Source organism: Podarcis liolepis (assembly GCF_965112155.1).
Source record: "Podarcis liolepis genome assembly, chromosome: 1".
Lineage (NCBI taxonomy): Eukaryota > Metazoa > Chordata > Lepidosauria > Squamata > Lacertidae > Podarcis > Podarcis liolepis.
Window position 1 is genome coordinate 71,744,097 of NC_139554.1, and position 25,947 is coordinate 71,770,043.

Consider the following 25,947-nt stretch of genomic DNA (forward strand, 5'->3'; position numbering starts at 1 on the left):
ATAAAACTAAGAATTTCTACTGAAAGGATAGACAGATGAGAAGAAAATTCCAGCCAACTTAATGATGGCAAGGGTGGAATTTTAATTTAAAAGAAAATTTTATTCCAATTTCTAATAGTGGAGAAGCATACTCAGCTTCTTCCTTTGACATCTGCCCATTGTGTTCTCCTTGCTGTGCACAGAAAGAAAAATAGGATTTCTTATTTCACCTCCTACTATGAAAGTCGGTATCTGCCTCTTTACAAGGTCAGAGGTGGGTGGGTGGGTGGGTGTTTCTTTTTCAGAGTAAAAGAGCTTGCTCCTCATGTTTCAGAACTAACTTTGCCATGCACCACCACTAATCTACTAGGGAAGTAATGTTATGCTGACATTTCTCATTAAAATCTAACCTGGTATCTGTAGTAGTGGTGGTGGTGGTGGTATGCCAAACCAGCATAAATGAGCAAGCTTATTCAAAGTTCGTATAAATTATCTTGTATGGAACTGTTTAAAATATTTGACTGAATAAATAAATTACTTTTGTCGTGATCATTGTAAATACTGGAGACAGTAGCAGCAACAATGGCTTGATTCAGGTTCAATGATTAAGGGGTTTTCTCAGGACGGTGGAGGGTGTGTATGCCAGTGGCGTAGCGTGGGGGGTGCAGGGGGGGCCGGCCACACCGGGCGCAACATCTGGGGTTTAGGGTTAGGGGGCGCAAATCCACGAGTTAGGGGGCGCAAATTACTTGCCTTGCCCCGGGTGCTGACAACCCACGCTACGCCACTGGTGTATGCTGTGTCCTGTTGGTGTAATGCTGGTGGCACTCACCCTTCTTCTGATAGGAAATGCTCCATGGGTGGGGACAAAATGGGGGGGGAGTTGAGGAGGAGTGAGAAATGTTTGTAGTGGCTGCTTTCTTTGATTTTTTGAAAAATGCTTTGTGTGTCTGCATTTAATCTTGCCACTTTCTAACATTTATTTATTGGTGTGTGTTTTTCTTTTTGCAAATCTACCAAAGAATAATAATTTTTATTTTTATTTTTTTGCTTGGGACGCAAGCAAAAAAATTATTATTCTTTGGTAGATTTGCAAAAAGAAAAACACACACCAATAAATAAATGTTAGAAAGTGGCAAGATTAAATGCAGACACACAAAGCATTTTTCAAAAAATCAAAGAAAGCAGCCACTACAAGCTGCCTAAGGGAGGAGGCTGACAGCAGCAGAGAGGCAACGGGATGCTCCCTTGCCACCGCTTGGGACAAGTGCCAGCTCCCCCTCCTTGAGCTTGGCAGCGGCAGCACTGGCAGGGGAAATAGCAACATTTTGGGATCAAAACAGAAGCCAAGATGGCTTTCATAATTCCAGGACTGTCCCTGGAAAACAGGGTGACTTGGAGGATATGAAAGACAAACTAACCAGAATTGCCTCAAAATAATGGTTCGCAAACCCATTTCTTCTTGACTTTCATTGTTTCAAAACATGGTTTGGAGGCAAATCCAGTTACCATTGTTTGTCTGATCTGAATGTTGTGGAAAACTACAGTTGGATTACAAGACAGGTGGAAGTGCATGAGCCCACATGGTGTTCCTGATTGCCAAGAAGTGTTTCGTGCCTCACATTTAGGTAGCCCTTGAGCAGGTTCAGACAAACCTTGGCTTTTTTTTGGGGGGGGGGGAGCATGTTTGGATGGCACACGAAGCCAAAGGCTGTCACCTGTTGTTCCCTGAACGAAATGGGAGTGCTTGAGCTGTGATCCAGAACACAGCTTTTGCACATTATGGTTTAAACAAGCCTCCCCTCCCGCACCCTTCAGATAGTTTGAACTACAACTCCCATTATCCATGACCATTGACCATGCTGGTTGGGACCGATGGGAGCTGTAGTTCAACAACTTCCAGAGAGCACCAAGTTGGGGAAGTTTTAAACAAATCATACAACTTGACTTAGTGTCATATGTGCCAGTTACATGCAAACCAGAAAACAATGGTTTGAGCAAACCATAACCTGCCTGCAAATTAGAATTGGAAACTACCAGTTTGAATGTTGTTTTTCAGTCCAGTGTTGTACAAGCAAACCATGGTATGCCACAAAACCAGAAGTGCAAGAGGAAAACTCATCACGTAAGTGGGGAATGAATGGGACTGAATCAGCACAAGGTTCATTGCATCCTAGCTGAAGAATGGTTGTGCTTGATTACTATTCCAGTAATGTAGTACAAACTTTCAAGATCTATTTTATATCATGCAGCTTTATTTTCATAATAAATAAATGGGTCATACTCAGAGTAGACTCACTGAAATCAATGGACTTACACTAGTCATGTCTTTTGATTTAAGTGGGTCTACTCTGAATTTGACTTGGTTGGTTTCAAACTGACTAAGGTGAAAAGGAAAGAATGATATGTCAGTATCAGTAAACACATTTTGCTAGCTCTGCATATTAATTAAAAATCAAACCCACACAGCAGTTTTTGAACAAAGCTATATGCCATTATGCCACGGGAGATTTGGTTGTTTATGTTATAGAAGGGGGCCAGGAAAAACAAACAGAAAACAATGAAGTATTATTTAGACTCAGAGGAATAAAAGCAGTTTAAAAGGACAAGGTCTCTGGAGGACAAGGAAGATGCTCAATTTTGCCAACAGAAAAAGGTTGCCACATTAAGTTAATTATCTCTTGCAGAATCAAGTCATAACATGCTAGTTAACAAAGTCAATTTTAACTGAACACATCTATTTAATAAACCTTAATTAGGGTTTTATACATTAAGAGAATAAATTTTCACTACCTTCACAAATTATAGAGACATGTGAGAATAGATGAGTGCATTCTTTTACATTTAATGACAGTTGTCAAAACCAATTTTATAATAAGTTACTTTAGTCTTTTGGTGTACATAGGCTCACATGCAAGTAAAAACATGATACATTAGTTGTGCCAGAAGTAACATGCTCCTTACAAGTGTTAATTTAAAACAGTTTCTTTGCATGCTAGCATCTATCCCCATTTTTAAAAGAGAAAAATACTATAGCTTAGAGAAAGTGTCAGAATATGGAAGAAAATGTAGTTATGCATGAATGAATGTGGTGAGGTTTTCTGTTTTATTTTATACCAACAATGACTCCTATTCATCTAAACCAAAGTGCTCATGCCATACTAATTTTAAAGCATCAGACAACAGAGTTTGTTAAACAACCTGCACAATTTGTAAAAGGAAAAAGAGGACTCAAATTAGCAACATAAAGAACAGAAGGTTGAGCCTAAGAGCACAGCTGAATGCGGCTATACTGTGCAATATATTGCTGCACAGAAACCTTACAACTTCTTATCTACCTTTAACACAGCCAAAGGGGAGCTCTGACAAATTGGCTGTCCTGAATGTTTCTGTGGCTGTCACTGATATTCAATGAAAGAATAAGCGAAATAGGTAGGTAACAGCAATTCTTGGGTCATTGTTCATTATTTCTCCTACAAAAGAGCAACCTATCAGACGAAAACAGCTAGTGAACATGGCAATCAGCTTCATGGTTTCATTCAAGACAGGCACAGGTCGGCCTCCAACATCTACTTGGGATTAATTATATTTTTAGCACCCAACTGTTAAGCTGATTCCACCCTTCAAAAAAAGGCAGTTTCATTAAAAGGTTTTGCAATATTAGATGCTTGCATGTGCACTATTTAAGAATTCGCTTAATTTTTATTTATTCTACCTTGTCCTTCCTCTCACAATATCCCAGGGTGGCTTAGAACAATGATCAAAAGCTAACACTAAAAGCAAATTAATTCACACCCCACAATTGGTATGGATGCCTTCCATTTAGACTTTGTAGGAAGGCTGAGTTTCAGAAAGTGGAAGATTCAGAGCTCTTTAATAATAGTCTCAAACAAAGTTGATGACCTTTTTGAATAATTTATCTTATATATTAGCATATGCTATAACAGTTGCTGTCTTCTTTTCTCTACATCAGAGGAAAAAGATATTTTTAGTATTTTGCTATCTTATTCATTCACTGCCAAGAGAGAACATACGTATGGTGATTTACATAAAGAATTCTATTTGGCAAATAAACACTTTGAAAATTATTATGCTGTCAGATGCATCTATACCCAGATAATACATTTGTCTTTCTCAGCTAATATCTGCACCTTTTACACACTTTCCATTAATTAATTTCACTGGAGTTTCTGCGGCAAATTTCCTGATAGATTGCACTCAAAAGTTTCTTTCCTGCAGTTCCTTGCTAAATCATAAAATCAAGGAACTGTACAGCTGGAAGGAATACAAACCTTCATAGAGGTTTTTTTATTTTGCGATAATGATCTAATTTTTGACTTATTTATAGCATTTTTTTCCTCTGTGTGTAGCTTCACCCTCAGTCTCTGCTTTTCCAGACTAAATATACCCAAATCTCTCAACCATTCCTCATAAAGGCTTGGTTTCCAGACCCTTGATCATCTTGGCTGCCCTCCCTTCCAGCTTGTCCTTAAATTGCAGTGCCCAGAACTGGACACAGTATTCCAGGTAGGGTGTGACCAAGGCAGAATAGAGTAGGATTTTTACTTCTGTTGATGCATCCTAGAATATTAGGTGTTTTTTTTACTGCACACTGTTGACTCATGTTTGATCCTTTTCAGATACACTATTAGCAAGTCAGGTGTCCCCCATATTATATTTGTACAGTTGGTTATTCCTGTCTGATGTTTGTTTCAATGGCAATTCTTTTTGTTAGCCTTGGCTCAGTTCTTCAATCTGTTAATGTCACCCGAATTCTGTCTTCTGCGGCATTAGCTACTCCTCCCAATTTCATCATCTGCAAATTTGATGAGCATCGCCTCAATTTCTTTGTCCAAGTCATTTACAAAGATGTTGAACAAAGGGCCTAGGATTGAACCCTGCAGCAAAACCCTAATTGCCACTTTTTTCCAGGATGACGAGAAACCAGAAAGCGAGTACTCTCTGGGTTTGGTCAATCAACCAGCTACAAATTCACCTAATAGCTACCTTGTCCATCCAAAATTTTACCAGCTTCATCGCAAGAATATCAAAAAGTTTCACTGAAATAAAGATACAGATAAAGATGATATACTTCCTCCAAAAAGCAACCTTGAGCCTTTCACATTTTCAACTAGTGAGAGATCTGAGAGATGAAAAGAGGTATCTCTAGGAGTTCTGGCTGAGTTCACTGGCAGTCATTGTCTCATTATCAATTTTTAACATCTTCTGCCATCCCTATTTTATCAATCTGTGGTATACTGCAAGCTTTCTGGATAGGATTGTCACTCTTCCATGCCCTTTCAAGTGACTAGAACACGGTGTGAAGTAAGAAGCAGTATGTGAAAGACTGGATAAAATTTACTATATGAAGTATATCTTATGTTTCTGGAATAAATGGTTTAAAAAAGAGACCTATATCAAGTAATTGGTCACTAGCTAATCAGCTGTTGGACTGAAATACTAGGTATTGACTGTGACTGTAGAACTGTAGGAAAAGTTGCAGAACTTCAGCAATTAATTGTGGACCAAGCAAAGTTATTAGATGTGTTTCTGTAGCAGCATTGAAGTGATATGATCTCTCTCTATTTATGGCAAAGCTCCAAGGGGCCACATGCCAGTGGTGGGAAAGGCCAGAGTCAGAAGTGGATGCACAGTACAAATAAAGGTTACCTTTGTGCAGCAGACGAGTTTGACACACACTCTAACACTCCTTGCTATCATCCATCTAGGCAAGCAAGATGCATTGTCGGTGTTCAAAGGCATATTCCATACAAAAACACTTACGTTAATGTGGAAGATGGCAGTTGAGTGTTGTGGCCTTGTAGAAAGAGGATGTGGCCTGGGGAGAATCCCAAAGGTCAGACAGAGAAGCCTGGATTTGGCCCTTGGGCTTGATGTTCCACAGCCATTATTTAGATCTATGTGAATGAACCTCAATGAGCCTTGACAAACTTCAGGATTACTAGCTCCTCCTTTCCCCCCTCCTCCTCCTGTGCAGCCAGGAGAATGACTTTCACAGAGTTTAGTTTCATTTTTAAAGAATCTTGGGGTAATATTATTTTAAACCAGGCATCCTGGATTTAAACTAACTCCATAGTTTCACAGTAAGGCTGTTTCATGGTTTATGAAGCTGTAAACTACCTAGACTGTTTTAAACCAGGACCCTCAGGTTTGAATGCAATGCTAAGCAGGGATTCTTAAAAGTGAAACTAAACTTGGCAGAATTTCTTTTCCTGGCTGTGTGAGAGAAGGAGGGAAGAAGGAGAAGCACGCAGGTTTGTGGGTTTGCTTTGGCTCCTTGAGAGTTGTCCACAAAAGCCTAAGACCCTGACCATAATCTTTGACTTCAGAAAAATTCTCTAAAGTTACTATTTCTAAAAAACTTTTTAGTATCAATGCAGAAGGTAAGTTTGCAGTTGGGAATAATGTTGATAAATAATGTATTTTAGTTGTACATGTTTGCGTTTATCTTGCAACACAAAAATTCAAATGTTTACAATACATCCTATTTTGTAAAAAGTAGTAAGACTGATCAATCTACTTACTCCTCTTGTAAAATAAACTCAACGTTTTCTGGGGAAAACTGGCCAGTCACAGGATGCCTAAATGTTGTGGTCTGCTGGTTGTGGCTGAAAGGAAAATCAGAATGTAATTTAATACCAAAGCAAGGACAACTCTGAGAAAATTACAACTTTTCAAAAAAATTTGCTCTGCCCAGTTGATGATCTTACAAAGAGATCATATTTCCTGCAGTGCAGCAGGAACATTAGATCCTTTTATCTCTTTTGTCACAGGCTTATTGAATCTATGAGAGATCTACTATCCCATTTAAGTCCAAAATAAGGACATCATTTGTTACATACACTTCTGATATTTAATAGAAACAAAAAAGTGTGTTTCTATCATCACCACCAAATGCTTGCTCCCATATTGAACACCGGTTACATTTTTTTTGTACAGGCAGGAGAAACAGAGTCTTGTCTCAAAAAAATAAACAAACATTCCAAGAGATAAATTCTATACCACACACTCAATGTTATGCTGTACAATCAGTACATAGAAAGTAAACAGCTCTAGCAATAAGAAATGTTGCTGTCAACATTTATTTCCCCAATATAGTTTTGACTTTTACTGAACAAAATTTAAAGCTAGCTAAAGCTATTGTACAAATGATCTCCACTGATGAGACTGGTGTGTTATTGACCTATAATGTAATCTCAGGGAAAGTTTGTCAGTGTTCAGTAGTACTGTACATAAGGCTCTCCTATGCTTTCATAGCCATTCACAATTGTATTCTTCCTACAAAGATATAACCCTAAAATGATAGGAAATGAAGAAGGAATCTCCTAGTCACTGACCTGGTATTTTGGCATTTCTTGAACTCTCTGTGGCAGAAAAACTGAAGGGACTTTCGAAAACAATTGGCCTGGCCGCTTACTCTTCAAGGAAAAAAATGGTGAACATCACACCAGCTATCTTTAAGTTCTGGGGCATTCCTAAAGTAGGTCTTTGGATTCTGACCATACTGCCTATTTGCATGAAGCATGTTTTTTAGACAGCATATGCATGAGCTGTGTGACGGGTATGCAGCCCATGTGCACAAATGGGAACAAACCAGAAGGCCACAGTTAATCATAGCTGTGCAGCATATAATACAGTGGTACCTTGGGATGCAAACAGGATCCATTCCGGAGCCCCCTTCGCATCCCGAACAGAACACAAGATGCAACGGCGCGTCGGCACATGTCGTGTTTCACCGCTTCCTCGCATGCGCATGACATCATTTTGAGCATCTGCGCATGCGCAAGCGGTGAAACCTGGAAGTAATGCGCTCCGTTACTTCTGGGTTGCCGCGGAGCGCAACTCGAACACGCTTAACCCGAAGCACATTCAACTTGAGGTATGACTGTAACTGAGAACTAAGGTCGGTAGTTACTAAACAAGTCAGGTTTAGTAAGCCACCTTTAAACCACAGCTTTATATCCTTGCTGGTTTTGAACAAATTAGCAAGTTCCCTGAGTTAGAACATAACAAGAAGTTCTTCTTGTTCTTCCTGGCTTGTTTCTCCGTTCATGCAACAACAAAGATCGTGAGAGTGCACGGCTCATAGAGATCATCTGAATATATCTAAGAGGGTGACAAAATGCATCCAGAAAAGCTATAAGCAAATAGAAGAAGAAATTAAATATTCAAAGTACGCTATGTAGCTAGCAAAACCTGTTCCGTATCTACTGGAAACAACAACAGTAAAAGCCCTCCAAATACCAGCAATGGAGATAGTTCCATCTCCTTAAGAGCTATATTTAAACAGTCTCTAACAATAGCTCTTAAATAAAGCACCAAAAATGGCAATCAGTTCTGCCTAAATTCCTTCACTGGTCCTCAAAATATTTCAATTAGCATCCTATACTTTGAACAGCTATTTAATCTGGTTGAAGTACATTCCAGTAAGATACACCTGGCTTTGGAGGTCAGCTGTTGCTCTTTTCACCAGCAAGTGCTATTCAAATTCTGTCCTTTCCCGTTGGTTAATTATTCCTGCATGGCTCAAGGTTAACTGCTAAATACCTTTTTAACAGGACTCAATAGATTGCTGAGTACGGGGAAGAGAAGACTTGCAACTGGCTGCATATTTCCATGTCTGGGCAGGTTAAATCAGACATAGCACAAAACACCTTTTCTCTACACATTCCTACACTTCTCTTTTGTCTGTTAATTAGCTTTCCAGATATATATCAAAAAAGTTCCCATTTGATTTTTTTAAATGCACATAAAAATATGTAATTAGATTCATAATTTTGAGATCTTCCATCCCAGGAGTAGGTACTGTATTGAAGTTATTAAATCACCAGGAGCACACACAAAATATGTGTTGCAAATCTATGCAAACAGTAATTTATAACGTGTTTATCTATCACAACCAAGCTTCAATTATTTTAAACTATAAACTCAAAATTTACAAGGGCTGGGATCCAATATGCTACTTTAGGCAATTCCATTATACTGCCTAAATAAGGTACTTGAGATACTTAATCCCTTCTTCTATTTGCTTATAGCTCTCCTGAATGCCTGGGAAAAGTGGAAGGTGAAAGGAGTTCTCTTATTCATGAAAGAACTACTCTGGATCCAAGTCATTGTCTTCAGTAATATACACAGCCTGACAATATATTAAATATATGGATAAATTATAGGTATCTTTGACAAAGTACAGTGGTGCCCCGCAAGACGAAAAACTTGCTAGACGAAAGGGTTTTTTCGGTTTTGCGTTGCTTCGCTAGACGAATTTCCCTATGGGCTTGCTTCGCAAGACGAAAACGTCTTGCACTTTTTTTTTAAAGCCGCTTGAAGAGGCGCAGTTGCGACGGACCGTGCTTCGCAAGACAAAAAACATCGCAAGACAAAAAGACTCGCGGAATGAATTCTTTTCGTCTTGCGAGGCACCACTGTACTGGCTACTGTAATATAGTAATAATGTATTGATGAGCAATACTGGATTGATCAGCTGTTTAATTGATCCAGTTGAATGTCTAATCTGATGAACTTGCATATTTGGCTTAATTTTTAGACCTTAAATTATAAAATGCAGGTTCAATCCCCAGCATCTCCAGATAGGGCTGAAGAGTACCCTATGGGAAATCCTGGAGAGCTGCTGCTAGTCAGTATACACAATAGTGAGATGAACCAATGGATTCTCACCTCAAATTCCCATTAAAGCCATGAGAAAACCAGGAAGACGTATGAAACCAACCCACCTTTTGCATAGGGAGGCCCCACCAAAAACTCCTCTATTCCCTGGCTCTCACCCAGGGTAACAGAACGAAGGCACTCTGACACCCACAGTGGCATTTCCTATTGTCCCCGAACAAAATGCCAACCAGAGCGCTCCTAAGGAAGCACCCAGAACTAGCTCAGTTGATTCAATCAAAAGTTAGTGTCACTTCCCTTCATACCCACTCTTGAGCTGTCAGAAAAGTTCCCACTGCACTTAAAGTGCCATTAGTTTTCAGCAGGGCAGATGTTTCAAGACCAAGGGGGGGGGGGGAATACAAGGGAACAGTCTGCCACCCCAGCTCAGATGCTACAGCCTCTGCTCCTCAGCATCAAAGAGGCACCAAAAGAGTTGCAAGCTGTGCCTTTCCCCACCCCCACCCAAACAGTAGCCAGAGCTTTCCCAACGACTAGCTCAAGTGTTGCTGGCCAGGAAATTAAGGGTTAGTGTCATGTCCCATTTCTCTGACTAGCATTTTTTCTTGGCTATACGAGAGATGATGCCACTGCAGTAGAAAAAGGTGAGGAGAATAACATGCTGCAATGAATAGTCGTCATGCTAGCTATAGCACCATGTTTGATGGAATTGAGCAGAATAAAGAATGGGAGAAATTTAAAACTCTTCCCTATACAGTATTGTATTATTTAGCGTTTATTTACAGAGAACTCTGCAAATTACGTAATATTTCAGCATTCTCTTGATTTAAATCATCATCTCACATTACGTGAAGGTTAATTTATCAGACACTGAAGCACGTACTTTGTTTCATATCTACTATAAAAATGAAAAAAAAATATGCTATAAACAAAGAGCACTGATTGCTTTGGTATATGACTCCAGCACTGCTTTGTTTGTAAGAAATATTTTCCACAACACGATAATTCAGCACTTTGATTAACCACCAGCAACGTAAAGTCTAGAAATCTAGACTTAAATCAGCAAAACTTTAGGGAAAAAACATCTTCAAGCTAGATCACACCAATAAGTTTTTCTTTCCCAACTGAGAAAAATGATTTCATTGGTTTAAAATTTAAGATAACTTAATGGAGTTCACAGAAGTGACGTTCCCCTTCTCTCTTCCCTACAGCAGCCCCCCCATGCCCCACCCCACATTCTTACAGAAGGCCTCCCCATTGTCCAAGGAGGATTTTTGAGGAATGCAAGTGACTGTTGGGGAGGGGAAGGGGGGAACATTATTGCCATGACTTTCCCTAGGTTAACTTACGCTAGGATCCAAGTCAGTAAATTTTTGAGTGCACTATACAGCACATTAACAACAACAACAACAACAATAATTTATTTATACCCTGCCCATTTGGCTGGGCTTCCCCAGCCACTCTGGGCAGCTCCCAACAGAATATGAAGAAGAAGAAGAAGAAGAAGAAGAAGAAGAAGAAGAAGAAGAAGAAGAAGAAGACAAAACAGCAAACATTAAAAACTTCCCTAAACATGTTATCTCAAAGAGTTGTCAGTTTATTTTACTTATTTTTTTTCATAAAATTTATACACTGCTTGATTGTTTAAAAAACCCTCAAAGTGGTTTACAAAAGATAAAATAGTAAAATCAAGAAAAATTCCCAACCTTCCTTTAAAACATACAAAAGTTAAAAGTACTAAAACAGACTGAAATGATCTCAACTTTCTAAGCATCTGGGAAGGCTTTTCTAAACAGGAATGCACCAAAAAGAGCACAGTGAAGGCGCCTGCTTGATCTCAATAGGCAGAGTCCAGTTTAGTTCCCAGTCACATCAAAGACATGAGGTGAGGGTTGTCAAAATAGTCACCTTCCTTTTTCTTCTTAATCAGCCAGCATTTAATAGTGCATTCCTGTGCATACCGACCTCAGAAGAAAGCCTCATTAGTTCAATGGGGCTTATTCCCAGCTAAGCATGTAGAGCAGAGCTTTCCAAACTTTTCATATTGGTGACACACTTTTTAGATGTGCATCATTTTGTGACACAGTAATTTAGTTTTACTAGCAAACAGGAGCTTAAACTAACCCCTTTCCAGCCCCAGGAGGAGCACAGGGAGCATTCACGCAACACACCTACACACTGCAGCTGACGCACTGTTTGGAAAGCACTGATGTAGAAGACTAGGGGTGCTTAGTTTACCATATATTAGCATGGAGAAACAAACACCTCATACTAGCATAAGCTTTTATATTTTACTATCCCCATATTTATTTACTTAGACAATTTAAATACCATTTAACATAAAAGAACAGTTTTCCTGCAGAGGAGGAAACGAGTCCAGAATGAGCTGTCATGGCCCACTTGCTCCACTGGCATGAAGTGGAATCTTTCAGAGGGGTTTCCTGAATGCTGGAGAACCTCAACCTCACTCACCAGATTCACTTCCTGCCAGCTCCATTGCTGGTCAAGAGCTGGAGTTCTTTTTCCAACCATCCAGGGAGCAATGGAAGGTACACATAGGGCCTTATAATTTACATTCCCTCCCCTCTGCAGAAAAGCAAGTCCAAAGTAAGTCCAAAAGTTTGCTTTACAAGAAAAAGTAATCAGCTTTTCTGTTAGTTTTTCTCAGTTAAAAGAATGGGATCAAGGAGATTCATGAGCTTTGCAGATCTAGTTATCAACTGGACTTTTCCTGCTATGGGGTAACCGCTTGTTTCCAGCTTCCTTGTTCTGAACAACATCTACAAAGGCAAAAATGAAAACCAGTCTCTACCATTCTGCCTGGATCTGGCTTTGCAAAATAGACATTTAACTTATAGAATCCTGTAACTGCACAAGTACATGATATTTCCTTCAGACCACCCTAGGATAAAAACAGTCTGGTTTATTAGCCACATTTTCCCCACCAATTTTTAAGATGGAATCTTTAATAACAAACAAGTTACAGAAAAGGAAATGATAGAAAAATCAGTTTTAAAAAGGTAAGTTGTCGTAATTGCCAATAAAGAAGTATAGGTTATAGCTATGTTATTTACATACCAAGAGGGAAAGGATGTATGGCCTATAATTACAAAGGGTTTCATGGACTAAATTAAAACAATTCCAATGAGAAGATAGAAAATAACCTTGAACTGTACTAAATCCCCACGCTCTCATAGACTCGTGATACTTCTTGCATTGTACATTTGCATGCCATATGATTATCCCCTAAGCACAAACCTAATTTTCCATGTTATCACATTATGGGGTTGTCGGTTTAAACCCTCCATGCCTTTCATGCTCAAAAGCTTTGTTGTGCTCATGCTGGTGGCAAACAGGTATCGTTGGGGTTTTATGTAAGGAATTGAGGAAGCCCCCACTCATTGCTTAACAGGTTGAAATATATGTATTAAATAATGATTGTTAAGACCTATGCGAGATGGTGGAAGCTGAAAACTGTTTTCATGAGGTTCTGAATATTTTAAAGGAACCAGCTGTGGGTGCAAGTGTAGGAAGTTAATTAAAACTCAGCTTGATGGGTTAAGTTTTCCAAAGGTAGTATTCTTGTTAGAGCTACAGAATAGTGCCTTTGTCTATCATAAGGAGCTAATCAAAAGAAATGAAGCAAAGGGAACTCCCTGAAGTTTCTTCACTCTCCTTACTTCAGAGACCTGAAGGAAGTCTTCCTTCTTTCTCTTGAGCTAGCACTAATAATTTTGGGGAGTTTAATTTTCAAAGGAAAAAGTTGCTGTTTCTGAGAAGACAGAGGCAGTTATTGAAAGCCACAAAAATGCTTTCCAGAATGGAAAATTCACAGGATGAAAAGTCGCAGCATAGCAAGTGCTTTGTCAAGAAAGGAAACACTGGATAGCACAAAGCACCACAGATCACTTACTTTAAAGTGTAGTTATCACAAACTGCCTTGAGTAGGGCAGTTTTGCACCAGTGACTATTCCTCTCCCCTGCTGCAGCATCCCAACACCTGAAATTCCTAACTTTCCAGTCCTCTGCCCCAGAAGAATTATGATCATGGTCACTACAATAATATATCTCCTTTTTTGGAAAGCATAGTGTCTGGTGGTTTCTCAGTAGCATGGATGAGTGCAAAGTCAAAGACTGGGATGGAATTAGTGTCAGTCTACTACAACTGCATTCTGTATATATGTTTTCAAATAATCCATCAACGGAATAATTAGCATAGTCTAGATCTCAACTATTGGATCAGCACAATGTTGGGGAGTTGTAAAGAGAACATTGTTTGCGAGCAGTTTTCCATGGAAAGTGGATTAGAGCTGGATGGCTCTACTTTATTTGCCAGGATTATAATACCATTTTAGTTATTTGTATCACTATTAAAAAAAATAAACCTTAGAATTTGGCTATCAGACCATACTTTCTGGACACTGTGGTTGTTAAATGAGAGAAACTTATTTTCATGGAAGAAATGCAACAAAAGATATATCCCTTACCCTGGATTTGCAAAACAAAACACCACTTACTACGCAGAACCACTTAGTTCACAACCAGCTCCAAAAGTTTTATTAACCAGCCAAGTGTCATATGTCAACGTTTTAGTGACTGATTAAATGTGTGTGTGTGTGTGTGTGCGCGCATGAATGAATGAATGAATGAATGAAGAAAACATTTAACAAATGATGTCTATTGGCTTGAAGATGGTTGAGCTCAGTAGTATGGCCAATTTTTGATTACCGGTACCTCCTCTCTGTGAATGCAAGTATTGCTGCCTAGTTTCAGGCTCTCATTGAATCATTTCTGGCTCTATAGTCTCCTCTTGTGATGTTTTTGTCTTTTGCTTTTTGCCTTTCAGATGGTGCCCACTGCTTCTGTTGCAACGAACAACCTAAAATAGGGCAGGCTCTACCGCTGCAGAAGTGTTATCAGTACTGGAATTTCAATCAATCAATCAATCAATATCTTTATTCGACCGATAGTCAGAATTAAAACATTACACAATAATTATAAGCTATAACATCATGGGAGGTACATAAGTAAGGTAGGGCCACAGTACTAGACCTCTCACAGATAACCCACATCAAGGCATTCAGTTATACGTTTCCGACACTTGAGTGCCAGGAAAAGAAATTTAGCCACTGACAAGGTTGTTTTCCCAGAAGACTTATTTAGCAGATATGCTGTCTGCTTTCCTCTTTGTTGGGAACTGAGCTGGGTTAAGTATGGAGTTATAAGATACTGTCTTAAATCGTTGTAGAAGGGACAGCTCAATAAAATGTGCTCTGTGGATTCTACCTCACCCAATGCACAGTGGCATAATCTCTGGTCATATGGGACTCCTCCATATCTTCCCTTCAAGACCGCCGAGTCAAGAACATTCAGCCTAGCCGCAGTAAATAGTCTGCGGTATTCCACGTAGTGGATATCCGCCAGGTAGCGAGCTGGAGCAGCCCGATACAACTGCTCCCCCAGAAACAACCCAGGTTTCACACGGGCTATGTCCTCCTGTCTGGCAATATCCCTTAATCTTTGCGCGATCACCGCCTTTGCGTGGCTGTACGTCATGGACTCTATATAAAGGGAGGACAACCCGCACTTCTGCACTTCCTCCACTATCTCCCCTTCCCATGGAGATTTAAAGTTATCCCTCAGAATCAAGGGGGCCAAACCCACCGGTCTGAAACAGAGCTTGAGCCATAGCCATAGCTTCGCTTTCAGGGCCACATACCTAAAGGCTTGGCAACCGGTTTCCAATCTCATGATCGCGCCTGCCACCGAGGGGGGGATCCTGAGTATGGCCCTGAGGAATTGGGTTTGGATAGATTCCAATTTTTCAAAATCCCTACGTGAGCCCAAGGCAATGCCCACCAGCAGAAGAGGGAGGACTTTCATTTTAAAGAGACGTAAGGCAACATTGACAGTTTGTGCCTGTTTCTTGGAGTACAGGGTTCTAATCATCAGGGCTGCTTTGGATGCGTTCGAGGCTATGTATTCTCTGTGCGCCAGGAAGGACCTATTTGATCTTACAACCTGGCCCAGGTACTTGAAGCAACTGACCTGCTCTAAAGGAATACCATTAATTGACCATAAATTAGGTTTCGGTCGAGCAGCAAAGACCATTATTTTGGTCTTGGCATAATTTAATTGGAGCTCGTGTTGGGTCTCATATTCATGAAGAGCTCGAAGCATCCTCCTTAATCCGATGGGGGAGGTAGCTAATAGGGCGGCATCGTCCGCATACAGTAGGACATTTAAGGCTCGTCCTGCCAGTTTTGGTGGATGGAAATCAGCATTTGCCATGTGCACCACTAGCGAATTAATATAGAAGTTAAACAGAGCAGGGGCAAGCAAACAGCCCTGTCTTACCCCCCTAGTGGTGGCAACCGGATTGGAGACTAGCCCCTTACTATCTATCCTAATCCTCAAGAGGGTATTTGTATGCAAATTAATAATCAGCAAGAGAAGGCGGCGGTCGATAGATGTCGCAGCCAATTTTGTCCATAGCTGGTTCCTGGGGATTAGATCAAAGGCCTGCTTGAAGTCTATAAAGGCGACGTGGAGGGCTTTTAGGCCATTGCCAGCGTACTTGGTGGCCAAGTGATTTAGGATTAAGATTTGGTCTGTTGTTGATCTTCCGGGGCGGAAACCCGCCTGTTCCTCTGCGATGATGTTGTTGCTTTCCATCCAGGTCGTTAATTTGTTAAGTAGAAATCTTGAATAGATCTTCCCGATAACATTTAGCAGGCTAATTGGTCTAAAATTGGCCGGGTCTGTGCGCGGCCCTTTCTTGTGAATTAACACAATCAGTGCAGAGTTCCAGCTTGGAGGAAATTGTGCTGTTTTGTTTATATAAGTAAAAAGAGCTGCTAGGGGTGGACACCACCAATCCTTATTGGCTTTAATAACATCTATGGAAATAAGATCGTCTCCGGGTGCCTTGCCCGCCTCAAATTGGCCTATAAGTGCTTCCACTTCAGAGCAGGTAACAGGATCCCACTCTGGCAAGGGGGCCAAATCTAACCTTCCTCCGCTGGCTGCGTGAGCTGCATATAAAACGGAGAAGAAGCTTTCCCAGGTGTCAGCTGAAATTTGGGGTTCTATCCTTGACAACGGTCTACCCAGGTATCTGGAAATTTGGTGCCAAAAGGAGGAGGGATTTCTATTTTCTGCAGCTTTTAGAAGGTTCTTCCAATCATTTCTTTCTGCCGCACGCTTCTTTTCCTTTAATAGTGCTTTATACCTTCTCTTGAGGTTCATAAGGTGACTGCTAGGTGCGGAGTCATTTGATGCCCTATATGCCAAGAATTCATTATATAGGTTGTTCTTGAAGTGCCTACATTCCTCATCAAACCACTTTTTATGAGAGAAATGGTTACTATTCAATACCGGGGTCTTAGCCAACGAAGGTTTTAGCAGTTCTACTAAATTGTCATATATTGGCAGTGGCTCAACTGCCTGGATAAGGGAGTCCCTTGTCTCTTGCAGTTGGTCAGACCAAAGGAGTTCATTTATCCGTTGAGCCATATTGTCGGTCCATTTTAAGGCAGTGGGCCTCATCTGAAGCTGGTTATTTGTAATAGGCACACAGGAATAGGTAGCCAATTCTCCATCCAGGGTCAGAGAAAGTTCTAATGGAAAGTGGTCACTTTCCAGCCTCGTTACCACCCTAAAGTTGGAAATTTTGGGGATTAGGTCTACTGATGTCCAGATAAAGTCTATGGTAGAGGCTCGGGAGCCTGACCAGAAAGTAAATTCGGCAGGGTAATCAGAACTAAGAGCTCCGTTTAAAAGGTGAAAATTAAGAGCCATCAAAGTTTGTCTACATTTAAAACCTGCATATGTAGCAACACTGTCTTTAAAATTCCTTGGTAAAAGGTCTGAGGTTAAAATGGGTAGTGAGGGATATTTATTATATTTAGCAAATAATGATTTATCAGAATGAGACAATCGGCCATTGAAATCTCCTGCAACTAGGAAGGTGGCTTCAGGATATTTCTCTAGGAGAGTTTCAAGAGTCTGTTGAATTTCCCTCCGTCTTTGGTCCACCAGGTTTTTCTTATAGATTGGGTGCAAATAAACATTAATCACCACAAACTCTTCCTCCGCTGTTTGTAGCTTTACACCCAGCATGGATGACGACTGGATGTCGATTTGTTCCACCTGCAGGTTTAAGGCCAAAGAAACTAGGGTAGCCAACCCACCTTGTGGTCTGCCAGGTGATAGTAAATTCTGTTGTGCATTCAGGTAGAAGCCCTTATACCCTGATAGGGAGAAGCCCTCACAAGCCCAGGTCTCTTGCAGCAAAAGAATATGACTGCCTTTTATGTAGGCGACAAAGGATGGATCCATCAGCTTAGGTTTAATGCCAGCTACATTCCAGGATAAGAAAGTAAGTAATCTCCTGGTCACCCCTTCGAGTCATGCTGGGCCTTGCGGAACCAGCACGGCAGAATCCACCTGGGAATGCATGCGGCGAGGGGGGACAATAGGCTGGAAGAAGGAAGTAATTGTAGCTTGCTTACAAGGCAATTTCCGAGCACCACTTACCGCAGCAGCAGCCATGGATTGAGGCTTAATTATTGGTAGCTGCAGGGATGGATTCTGGTGCACAGGAGTATCACTTAACGACAGGTCCATAGACTCTACATTTAAAGTGTGCTCTAAGTTTGAGGGGGGTGGGCCTTTTGGATCTGCAGATGCTGTAGGGAACATGCAGTGTAAGGCAGGTGGAAGGCATCCTTTTCGGTTTGCTTCCAAAAGAGCATCCAGTCTTGCCACAGCTTCCGAGTTTGACCAGAGGGTTGTTGAATCTTCCACTGTATCCTGCCCGGACTTGACATCCCGAGGCCGTGCACAGCCAGGTTGCAGATCAAAGGTCGTTAAAGCAGGTACCACTTGGGCTTGTGTAGACTGATCTACAATTGGTGAGGAATTCATCTTATTTACATGAGCATGATCTTCTGAGTTACGGAGACAGAGTAGCAACTCGTCCAATCTGTCCGTTATCTCTGTTCGCTCCAGTTTTGGCAATTGGGAGAAGGATAGAAGTAACTCACGCTCCGTAGAATTCTCCAGATGTATAGCCTTTGTCAGTGGAGGCAGGGGGGCGTCAATCCAGCTGATTAGATCTGCGGCCAGGGGAGTTGGGGTCGTGGCAATTGGCGGACCCTCAGACTTATCTGCTTTCTTTTTGAACAAGCAGTTTGGTAAGAGGGGGCAGATCTTGGTATTGGTCCCGCTTTGGTCATGCTTCTCTGTTGCTGGAGTAGATAAACCAGGAAGCTTGGGTTGAGAGGGAGGGTGAGGTTCCCGAATGGACGGTTTGAGTTTCAAGACTATGTCACGCCTGGCTGGCGAGCGGATACCTTTTTGTACGATGCTACGGAAAAGAGGTTTAATCCTGGTGTCATTAAAGACTCTCGTTGGGAAGATGCCCCAGGTGGCCAAAAACGCTTTACGCCTGACCAGTATGGAGGGAATTTTTGGTGACTGGAAGGAGAGCAGTACTTTTTGGAACCGATGGTGGTAGTATAAAAGTTTCACTGTACTGAGATCTATTAGCGGAGGCCAAATCTGAAGGAGTTGCCTTAGATGATCATTGACATCTCTCGGATTATTCCACCTAGGGGACCTGGGGTCACTGCTGCGTATAGTTAGACATATTTTGTTTGGTTGTAAGATCAGAGATTGAGAGTCCAGTTGAGTCTTTAAGAGGTGACCACCAGTACCACTTTCATGTCTAACAGGGGAGGTACACCCCTGTCCCTTTAAATCCCTCGGAGGCAGAGTGAGGTTATGCTGCAGCTCCAGCAAATGGGCCTCAAGCTTTTGGTGTAGATTATTCACCTGCATGGAGATCCCATTTATGCTCTTAAAGATGCAGCGCAGGGTCCTGGTTATTAATTGGAAATGATCGAAATGATCGAATCCCATGCCACCGCCCAGGGCCAACTCGGACTCCCCCTTCGAGGTGACTCTCACTTCTTTGTCATTATCATTAGCATTATTCCAGTAGCATATTAATGTTGTTAATAGCCTAAGGATAGTATTTTGAGGGGTTCCAGGATATTAAGATGAACAACTTGCCTTCAAATACTTGACCAAGTTGGGTTACTGTTTGACATATTTCGTGATGGATATCACTCCAGTTGATGCCATAAAAGAAGATATACAATACAGTAATTGTAAGATTTTCTATTTATTAGTATAAAGCAAATGAACCTGGCATTGACAGACACTTATCAAACTGGCAGGTGGTTTCTATCAGCACCAGTTGGGAATAAACTGTGGTATTTTAAAAGTTATTTATTGAGCATACTTTGCACTGTCAGCTATATTATGCCAGTTTTTGTCATCTTCAGTATCAAGCAGTGATAGGGAAGCTTGATAATATACCAGACAAACAAATTTAAGCTCAACTATAAATATAGCCCATGAGCTGGAAGGCTTCTGTACTAGTCAGGGGGCAAAAGCTCATCATGAGTTTTTTTGTGAACTCCATATGTTTAGTAGTGGAAAATAGCTGATAGCCTTGCATAACTATCTGCCTTCTCTGTGTTTTCAACTATAGCCCTAAATTTACTAGAATTATACAATTGTGTCAGGAAGTTTTTATATTAATTGCCTATTAATCTTTATTGGTTTAGTAAGACTATTCACATTAAGTATACTTAATTAATTATACTCAATTACCAGTAAGATAGTCAAATGCCTTTCAGATATATTCTTCTGACTGCAATCACTTCTAATTACAGCTTAAATATCATAAGCATTCTTAACAAAAGGAAAGGTAGCCCATCATTTTGACATACTAAGAGCTTTGATGCATATATATGCATATTCTTAACTCAAGAAGTCTTACGTGTTTTCATGAACCTATTAGTGCCTGTGTTAAAAATGCAGGAAACTTTTATTGTGAATGCAGAAGAAGATATAAATCACAACAAGATTAAGGCATGTGCAGCCTGGATGGTCTGATATCCTGATTTGTTAACTAACTCTTATTTGCAGAAAGCACAGTCTCTCATATTCAGATTAAACAGAAAATGAATTTATTTTAAACAGTGAACAGATCTTTCACATGCAGGTAAGTCCTTCTCTTAACAAACCACGCAATTAGTGAGCTGGTTCATAGGAACAGGGAAAAACCTCAGTGAAGCTCCCCTACTCCTGCACAGCTGGGAGAATAACTTCTTAGTGTTTGCTTTCAGATTCACAGAATACTAGCCTATAAATATTTATAATCCAGAAATTATGGATCCAGAATAAAAAATAAATAGAAGCTGAGTTGTTGTATGAAACTTCGCTTGCTTGTTTTTCCAATTTGTGAAATAGAAACACTACAAATGTATATGAAATACAAAGGGTCTTTGCTTCTTTACCTTGATCATTTTTTTTTTAAAAAAGCATGCACTGATTACAATTTGGTACAGTTTTCAAGTGCCAGATGTGACCAATGGGGAACTGGATGGCCCTGATGCAGATCATGCAACACTAACGACAATTTCTTATATTGTGTTTTCACCTATTGTTGTATTAATAGCCTTTCCAGAAAAAGTACGGTATGTATACTTGAGAGCACAAATACTGAAAACATAGAGCACTGAACTCTAAACAAAATTAAGTTTCACTAAATAGTCTTTCAAATATATTCTAGAAATATCAAGTAAATTCTACACTTGAAAAAGTTCCTGAACGTTAACATTTCCTAAAATTAGCAGATGTTTAAATTCATGTGCACTCCGATCACACTTTAGTAGAAATATTCATCGTGTTCACTGAATACAATTAACATAACACAGTTTAATCCTATATATATTTGTAAAATACTCAAACTCAACAATGAGATTAAAGAAAAAAGAAAAGGAAAACCACTATGCACGAGTCATTAGCTATGAATTACAACTTCAATAAGTACCAGAAGGTGGAAAAGTAGATAGAAATCAGTTCTGTTAGAAAGGTGAATGATCTATAAATTAGCTTTCCTCTTATACAGGAAGACCAGCTAATCCCTATGACCCTGTTTGGACAGTTATATGTCAGTTTATTAAAATGAAGCCTCCATTGGATAGCTCAGTTAGTAGAGAATAAGACTTTTAATCTCAGGGCTCTGGGTTTGAGCCCCACAAAAAGATTCCGGCATTGAAGTGGGTTGGACTAGATGACCCTCTTGATCCCTTCCAACTCCACAATTCTATTATTCTAAGCCAGTGTTTCCCAACCGGTGTGCCGCGGCACACTACTGTGCCGTGAGACACCGGCTGGTGTGCCGTGGGAGGGAGGCGGGCGAGTCGGGCGGCGAGAGGCGGCGGCGGCGGCGGCGAGGATCCGCGTCGAGCCGGGGGCGGCTCCGCGGTGGTGGTGCCGAGCGGCGGGGCAGCTCGCGCAAAAGGGAGGAGCGCGAGACAGCGGAGGAGGAGGAGGCCGGCATGTCCGGGCAGCAGCAGCAGCAGCAGCAGCAGCAACTCCCGGCGACGGCTCCTCCTCCGCCCGCTATCGCCGCCGCCGCCTCAGCTGCCCTCGCTCTGCTGCCTCCTCCCACCCCGGCAAGGGGAAGGGAAAAAACGTTCACTTTTGTGCGCCCCCCCCCCGCGTGACGCTGCGCGCTGACGTCACGGGGCGGGGCTTTAATGGTGGTGTGCCGCGAGATTTTTTTCCGGTAAGCAGGTGTGCCGTTGCCCAAAAACGTTTGGGAAACACTGTTCTAAGCATGCACAAGTTTTTATTTGTTTATATTTATTTATAAAAGTATTTATATACCACTAATTACAAGACATCTCAAGTTGCTTGTGTACTGAACCCCTTCACTACTGCCTTCAAGCAAGCTGTGATTAAACCAGAAATGCTAACTCAACCATAGCTTCCCACTTCATTCAAGCCAAAAACCTATGGATACTAACTTTGAAACAAGCCAGGAATTTAAATCAGCTTCAGAACTGTGGGGTTTGAGATCCTGGCTTATTCTAAGGCTCATAACCCTGGTTCCCCCGTTAAGATGGATGAGGAAGCATGGCTATTTAGAAACTTTCTGTTTAATTGCATCTAATGGGATGATGAAATGGACTACATAGATGGGTAAAAGGCTCATGCACATCTTGACTAAATAACGGGCTTAAGAATCCAATACATGGTTTCCAAACACAGCTTTTCTCTGTATAGCTTTAAGGTAACTGTGAAAAAATAAATTTCTCGACGCTGAACCCATAAAACATCTGCTGCCCTAAAACAATGGCTCAGGATTTGAGTGTTTGATCTAGGGAAGGGTTTGTACCAACACCTGACCAATGAGGAGTTTGTCAGCAAATGGCAGAAAACCACGGCTAGAAATGCCACCTCTATTGGTCTGTCACACCCCCCCCCCAAAAAAAAAACTTTATTACCTGGGTTATAAAGGTGCCCTAAAGACATTAAAGCAAAGATTATGGGATAATACACACAGTGACTTGCGATCTCGATCAAACGCAGTCCGCTGGCAGTAGGAGTACAATATGGGCATGTCTTTAAAAACCTGACAGTTCCAAATTATCGAAGGTTATTCACCAAAGCCAGTGTAAATGTCTTTCCTTCTGCAGTGTTGGATGGCAGGTGAAGAGGAGTTCCCTACCAGGACAGACTTTGCTCGTGTGCTCAAGACATCGATTCTATAAAACATATTTTGCTGCACTGTGAAAAATATGAGCAAGCCAGGGTTGAACTGATATTACCCTTGCTGGTACCTTTCCCGGGAAAATCAGAGGCTCACTATGTTAGGTTCCTATTGGAAGACTGGACAAATGCTAGAACATTAGCAGTGGCAAAGTTTTTATCGGTGGTTGCAAGAACCAATGATCCCTATCTTTAAGTCTGAACAAAATGCTTGTTTAACCTGGAGGTAGGCTGTCTGAATTGTGCATTGCTTTGTAACAATTTATTGGGTCTCTAGACCATAATAAAGATTGATGACTGATGATGATAAAACATCCAGAACAAGAAGATAGTGTCACTCTCCACAGCTGACCTACTATAATTTTTTTTTTTAAAGTTGATATTTTCATGTAGCCATGAAAGAATAAATTAGAAAAGACATGGTTGATTAAAACAAGGAGTTGCACTCTACTTGAATAGAATTTTTACAAATTACAAATGACAGTAATAAATTTCATTTTAATTAAATAAATTTATTTTAATAAATTTTCTTTTATTTAAGACGAGATGGTTGGATAGTGTTCTCGAAGCTACCAGCATGAGTTTGACCAAACTGCGGGAGGCCGTGGAATACAGGAGTGCCTGACGTGTCTGGTCCATGGGGTCATGAAGAGTCAGACATGATGAAACGACTAAACAACAACAGCAAGCATGTTAGGAAGCAATTGCATAAAAGTTTAAAATGTTATCATGCTAATCACAGCAAATTAACAACAAAATCTCACATATTTCAGTACTGTATGTTGTTGTTGTTGTTTAGTCGTTTAGTCGTGTCCGACTCTTTGTGAGCCCATGGACCAGAGCATGCCAGGCACGCCTGTCTTCCACTCAGTACTGTATACCACTAAGCAAATTTAAATGACATTTTAAAGTGCCCATTATACAGAAGTCTACAGTTTTATTCTGCAAACTATTCTCAATGAAGTTTTAATTGTACTGTACTTTTGTACTGTTTTATTGTTGTTAGCCGCCCTGAGCCCGGCTTCGGCTGGGGAGGGCGGGATATAAATAAAATTTATTATTATTATTATTATTATTATTATTATTATTATTAATTCTCATTAACACTTACTTATTTTTATATTGCCACTCAAATATCACCATGGCAACCCAAAAATCTTCTCATGATAAACAAGGCAATGGACATTTTGATTATTGCCATCCATTCTGCAATTTGAATGAAAATGTTTGAACAAAAGTTTGCCAAAAATGAAGAGGCAGTAAATACTAATCAAGATTTAAGAAGTAAAGTTGTACTCTTCCTAATAGTTTTATTCTTTGCGACTTTTAAGAAATTTGTATCCAATACTACTGTGGATATGATCTGCTGGCTGTTAACATCTGAGGGACAAACTAGACATTGTCCTCATTTACATGCAATGCCAAGCTAAATCATAGCTTAGTGCAAGTGAATAAATGTGTGGGCTCCCCAAAAGGATAATGTGGCCTCTTTGCTTCTCCCCATTTTGCTGTTGTGCTGCGATGAGCTAAGCCTTTGTTTGGCTTAGCATGTCGTCCAAACCTTCGGTCACTGTTTAGCTCTCTCACACAAACCACAAGCTGTAAAACATAGGAAAAACCTTGCCTGAAGAGAGCTAAATCATGATTCTGAGTTTGGACAGCTCACCAAGCGAAACCATGGCTTAGCTCATGCAGCGCTTTCTAGTGATCTCATCTCATCAACTGGTACATGGGCTCCTACCTCTCCACTTGAAAAGGGAGGTTTGACATCTCAGCATTATGTCCAAGGCCACACTGCAGCCAAGTTAGCTAGATGACAACTACTGTAACATGACACAACCCAAATTCCATGAACTACATTTCCAAGGTCTCCTGGCTGCTGGACCTATGCAGTAAATTCTGTTGCTGTACTAACAGTATCTATTGCCACATAAATATAAATTTATATAAATGAGTAAACATGTGTGTTGTGTTCGCGACAAACCATATTACATCTTCTAAGGAGGCATCTGTCTGAAGTATCGAACTAAACAACCATAAAACTAGTTCCATGAGCCAAGGTGGCTTTAGACCGCACTGTCAGCATCCAGCCCCATGCTGCATGTGGTTTGGTTTTTCGGGGGGGAGGGGGGGGGAGAGAAAGCCATATCTCACAGATAAATATGCAGTGTCAGTAACAGGCGCTTTGTCTTGCCATGTTCAGCAAGTCAAGTGGAATAAAAGACTTGTCGCATGCAGTCATCCTTTGAACCAGACAAAATAATCAATTCCTGGATGTCCTCCACACATTTTTGTAAACTTTTATTAGGAGCACTATCAGATCTCCAATGTGGTGGAGTTTGAATTGTGCAAATACTATTTATGGGGAGCCTACCAGTTATTGTGTATTGCCCATAACGACAGCATACATTACTTTGTGGTAAATCATATTCACCCCAGCATTGTCCTCATGCCAATCACTAACTGAGACGAATATTGCTGCATTCTGGAAGTTGCATACTGATGCAAAAATTTCATATTTTGTCTGGATGTAGCTGCATACTGCTAGGAATGCTCTACTCTTCTTAAAAGTAGCTTGTTTGCTCACTCCTCTGCAATAAATATTTATTTTCCACTGGATGTTACAGCTGACTAATGAATGCTTTTAAAATGCAGGACACTCTGTATATGGTGTTATCTGTCAGTCAG

The 25,947-nt window shown here is 40.7% G+C and overlaps 1 protein-coding gene across 31 annotated transcripts in view; it reads right to left on the reverse strand.

Annotated features, from left to right (window-relative positions):
- Positions 1-25,947, reverse strand: part of PLEKHA7 (pleckstrin homology domain containing A7) — a 167,536-nt gene that overhangs the window by 75,690 nt on the left and 65,899 nt on the right. For 29 of the 31 annotated variants that reach the window (XR_014519438.1, XM_083476542.1, XM_083476545.1 and 26 more), the window contains one exon: positions 6,525-6,608. The exons of the other annotated variants lie outside the window; for them this stretch is intronic. Coding sequence is in view for 28 of the 29 variants with exons in the window: in XM_083476542.1 (XP_083332668.1) it covers positions 6,525-6,608 (84 nt within the window). In the remaining variant the exon portion in view is untranslated. The remainder of the gene's footprint in view (positions 1-6,524; positions 6,609-25,947) is intronic. 31 annotated transcript variants of the gene reach the window in all.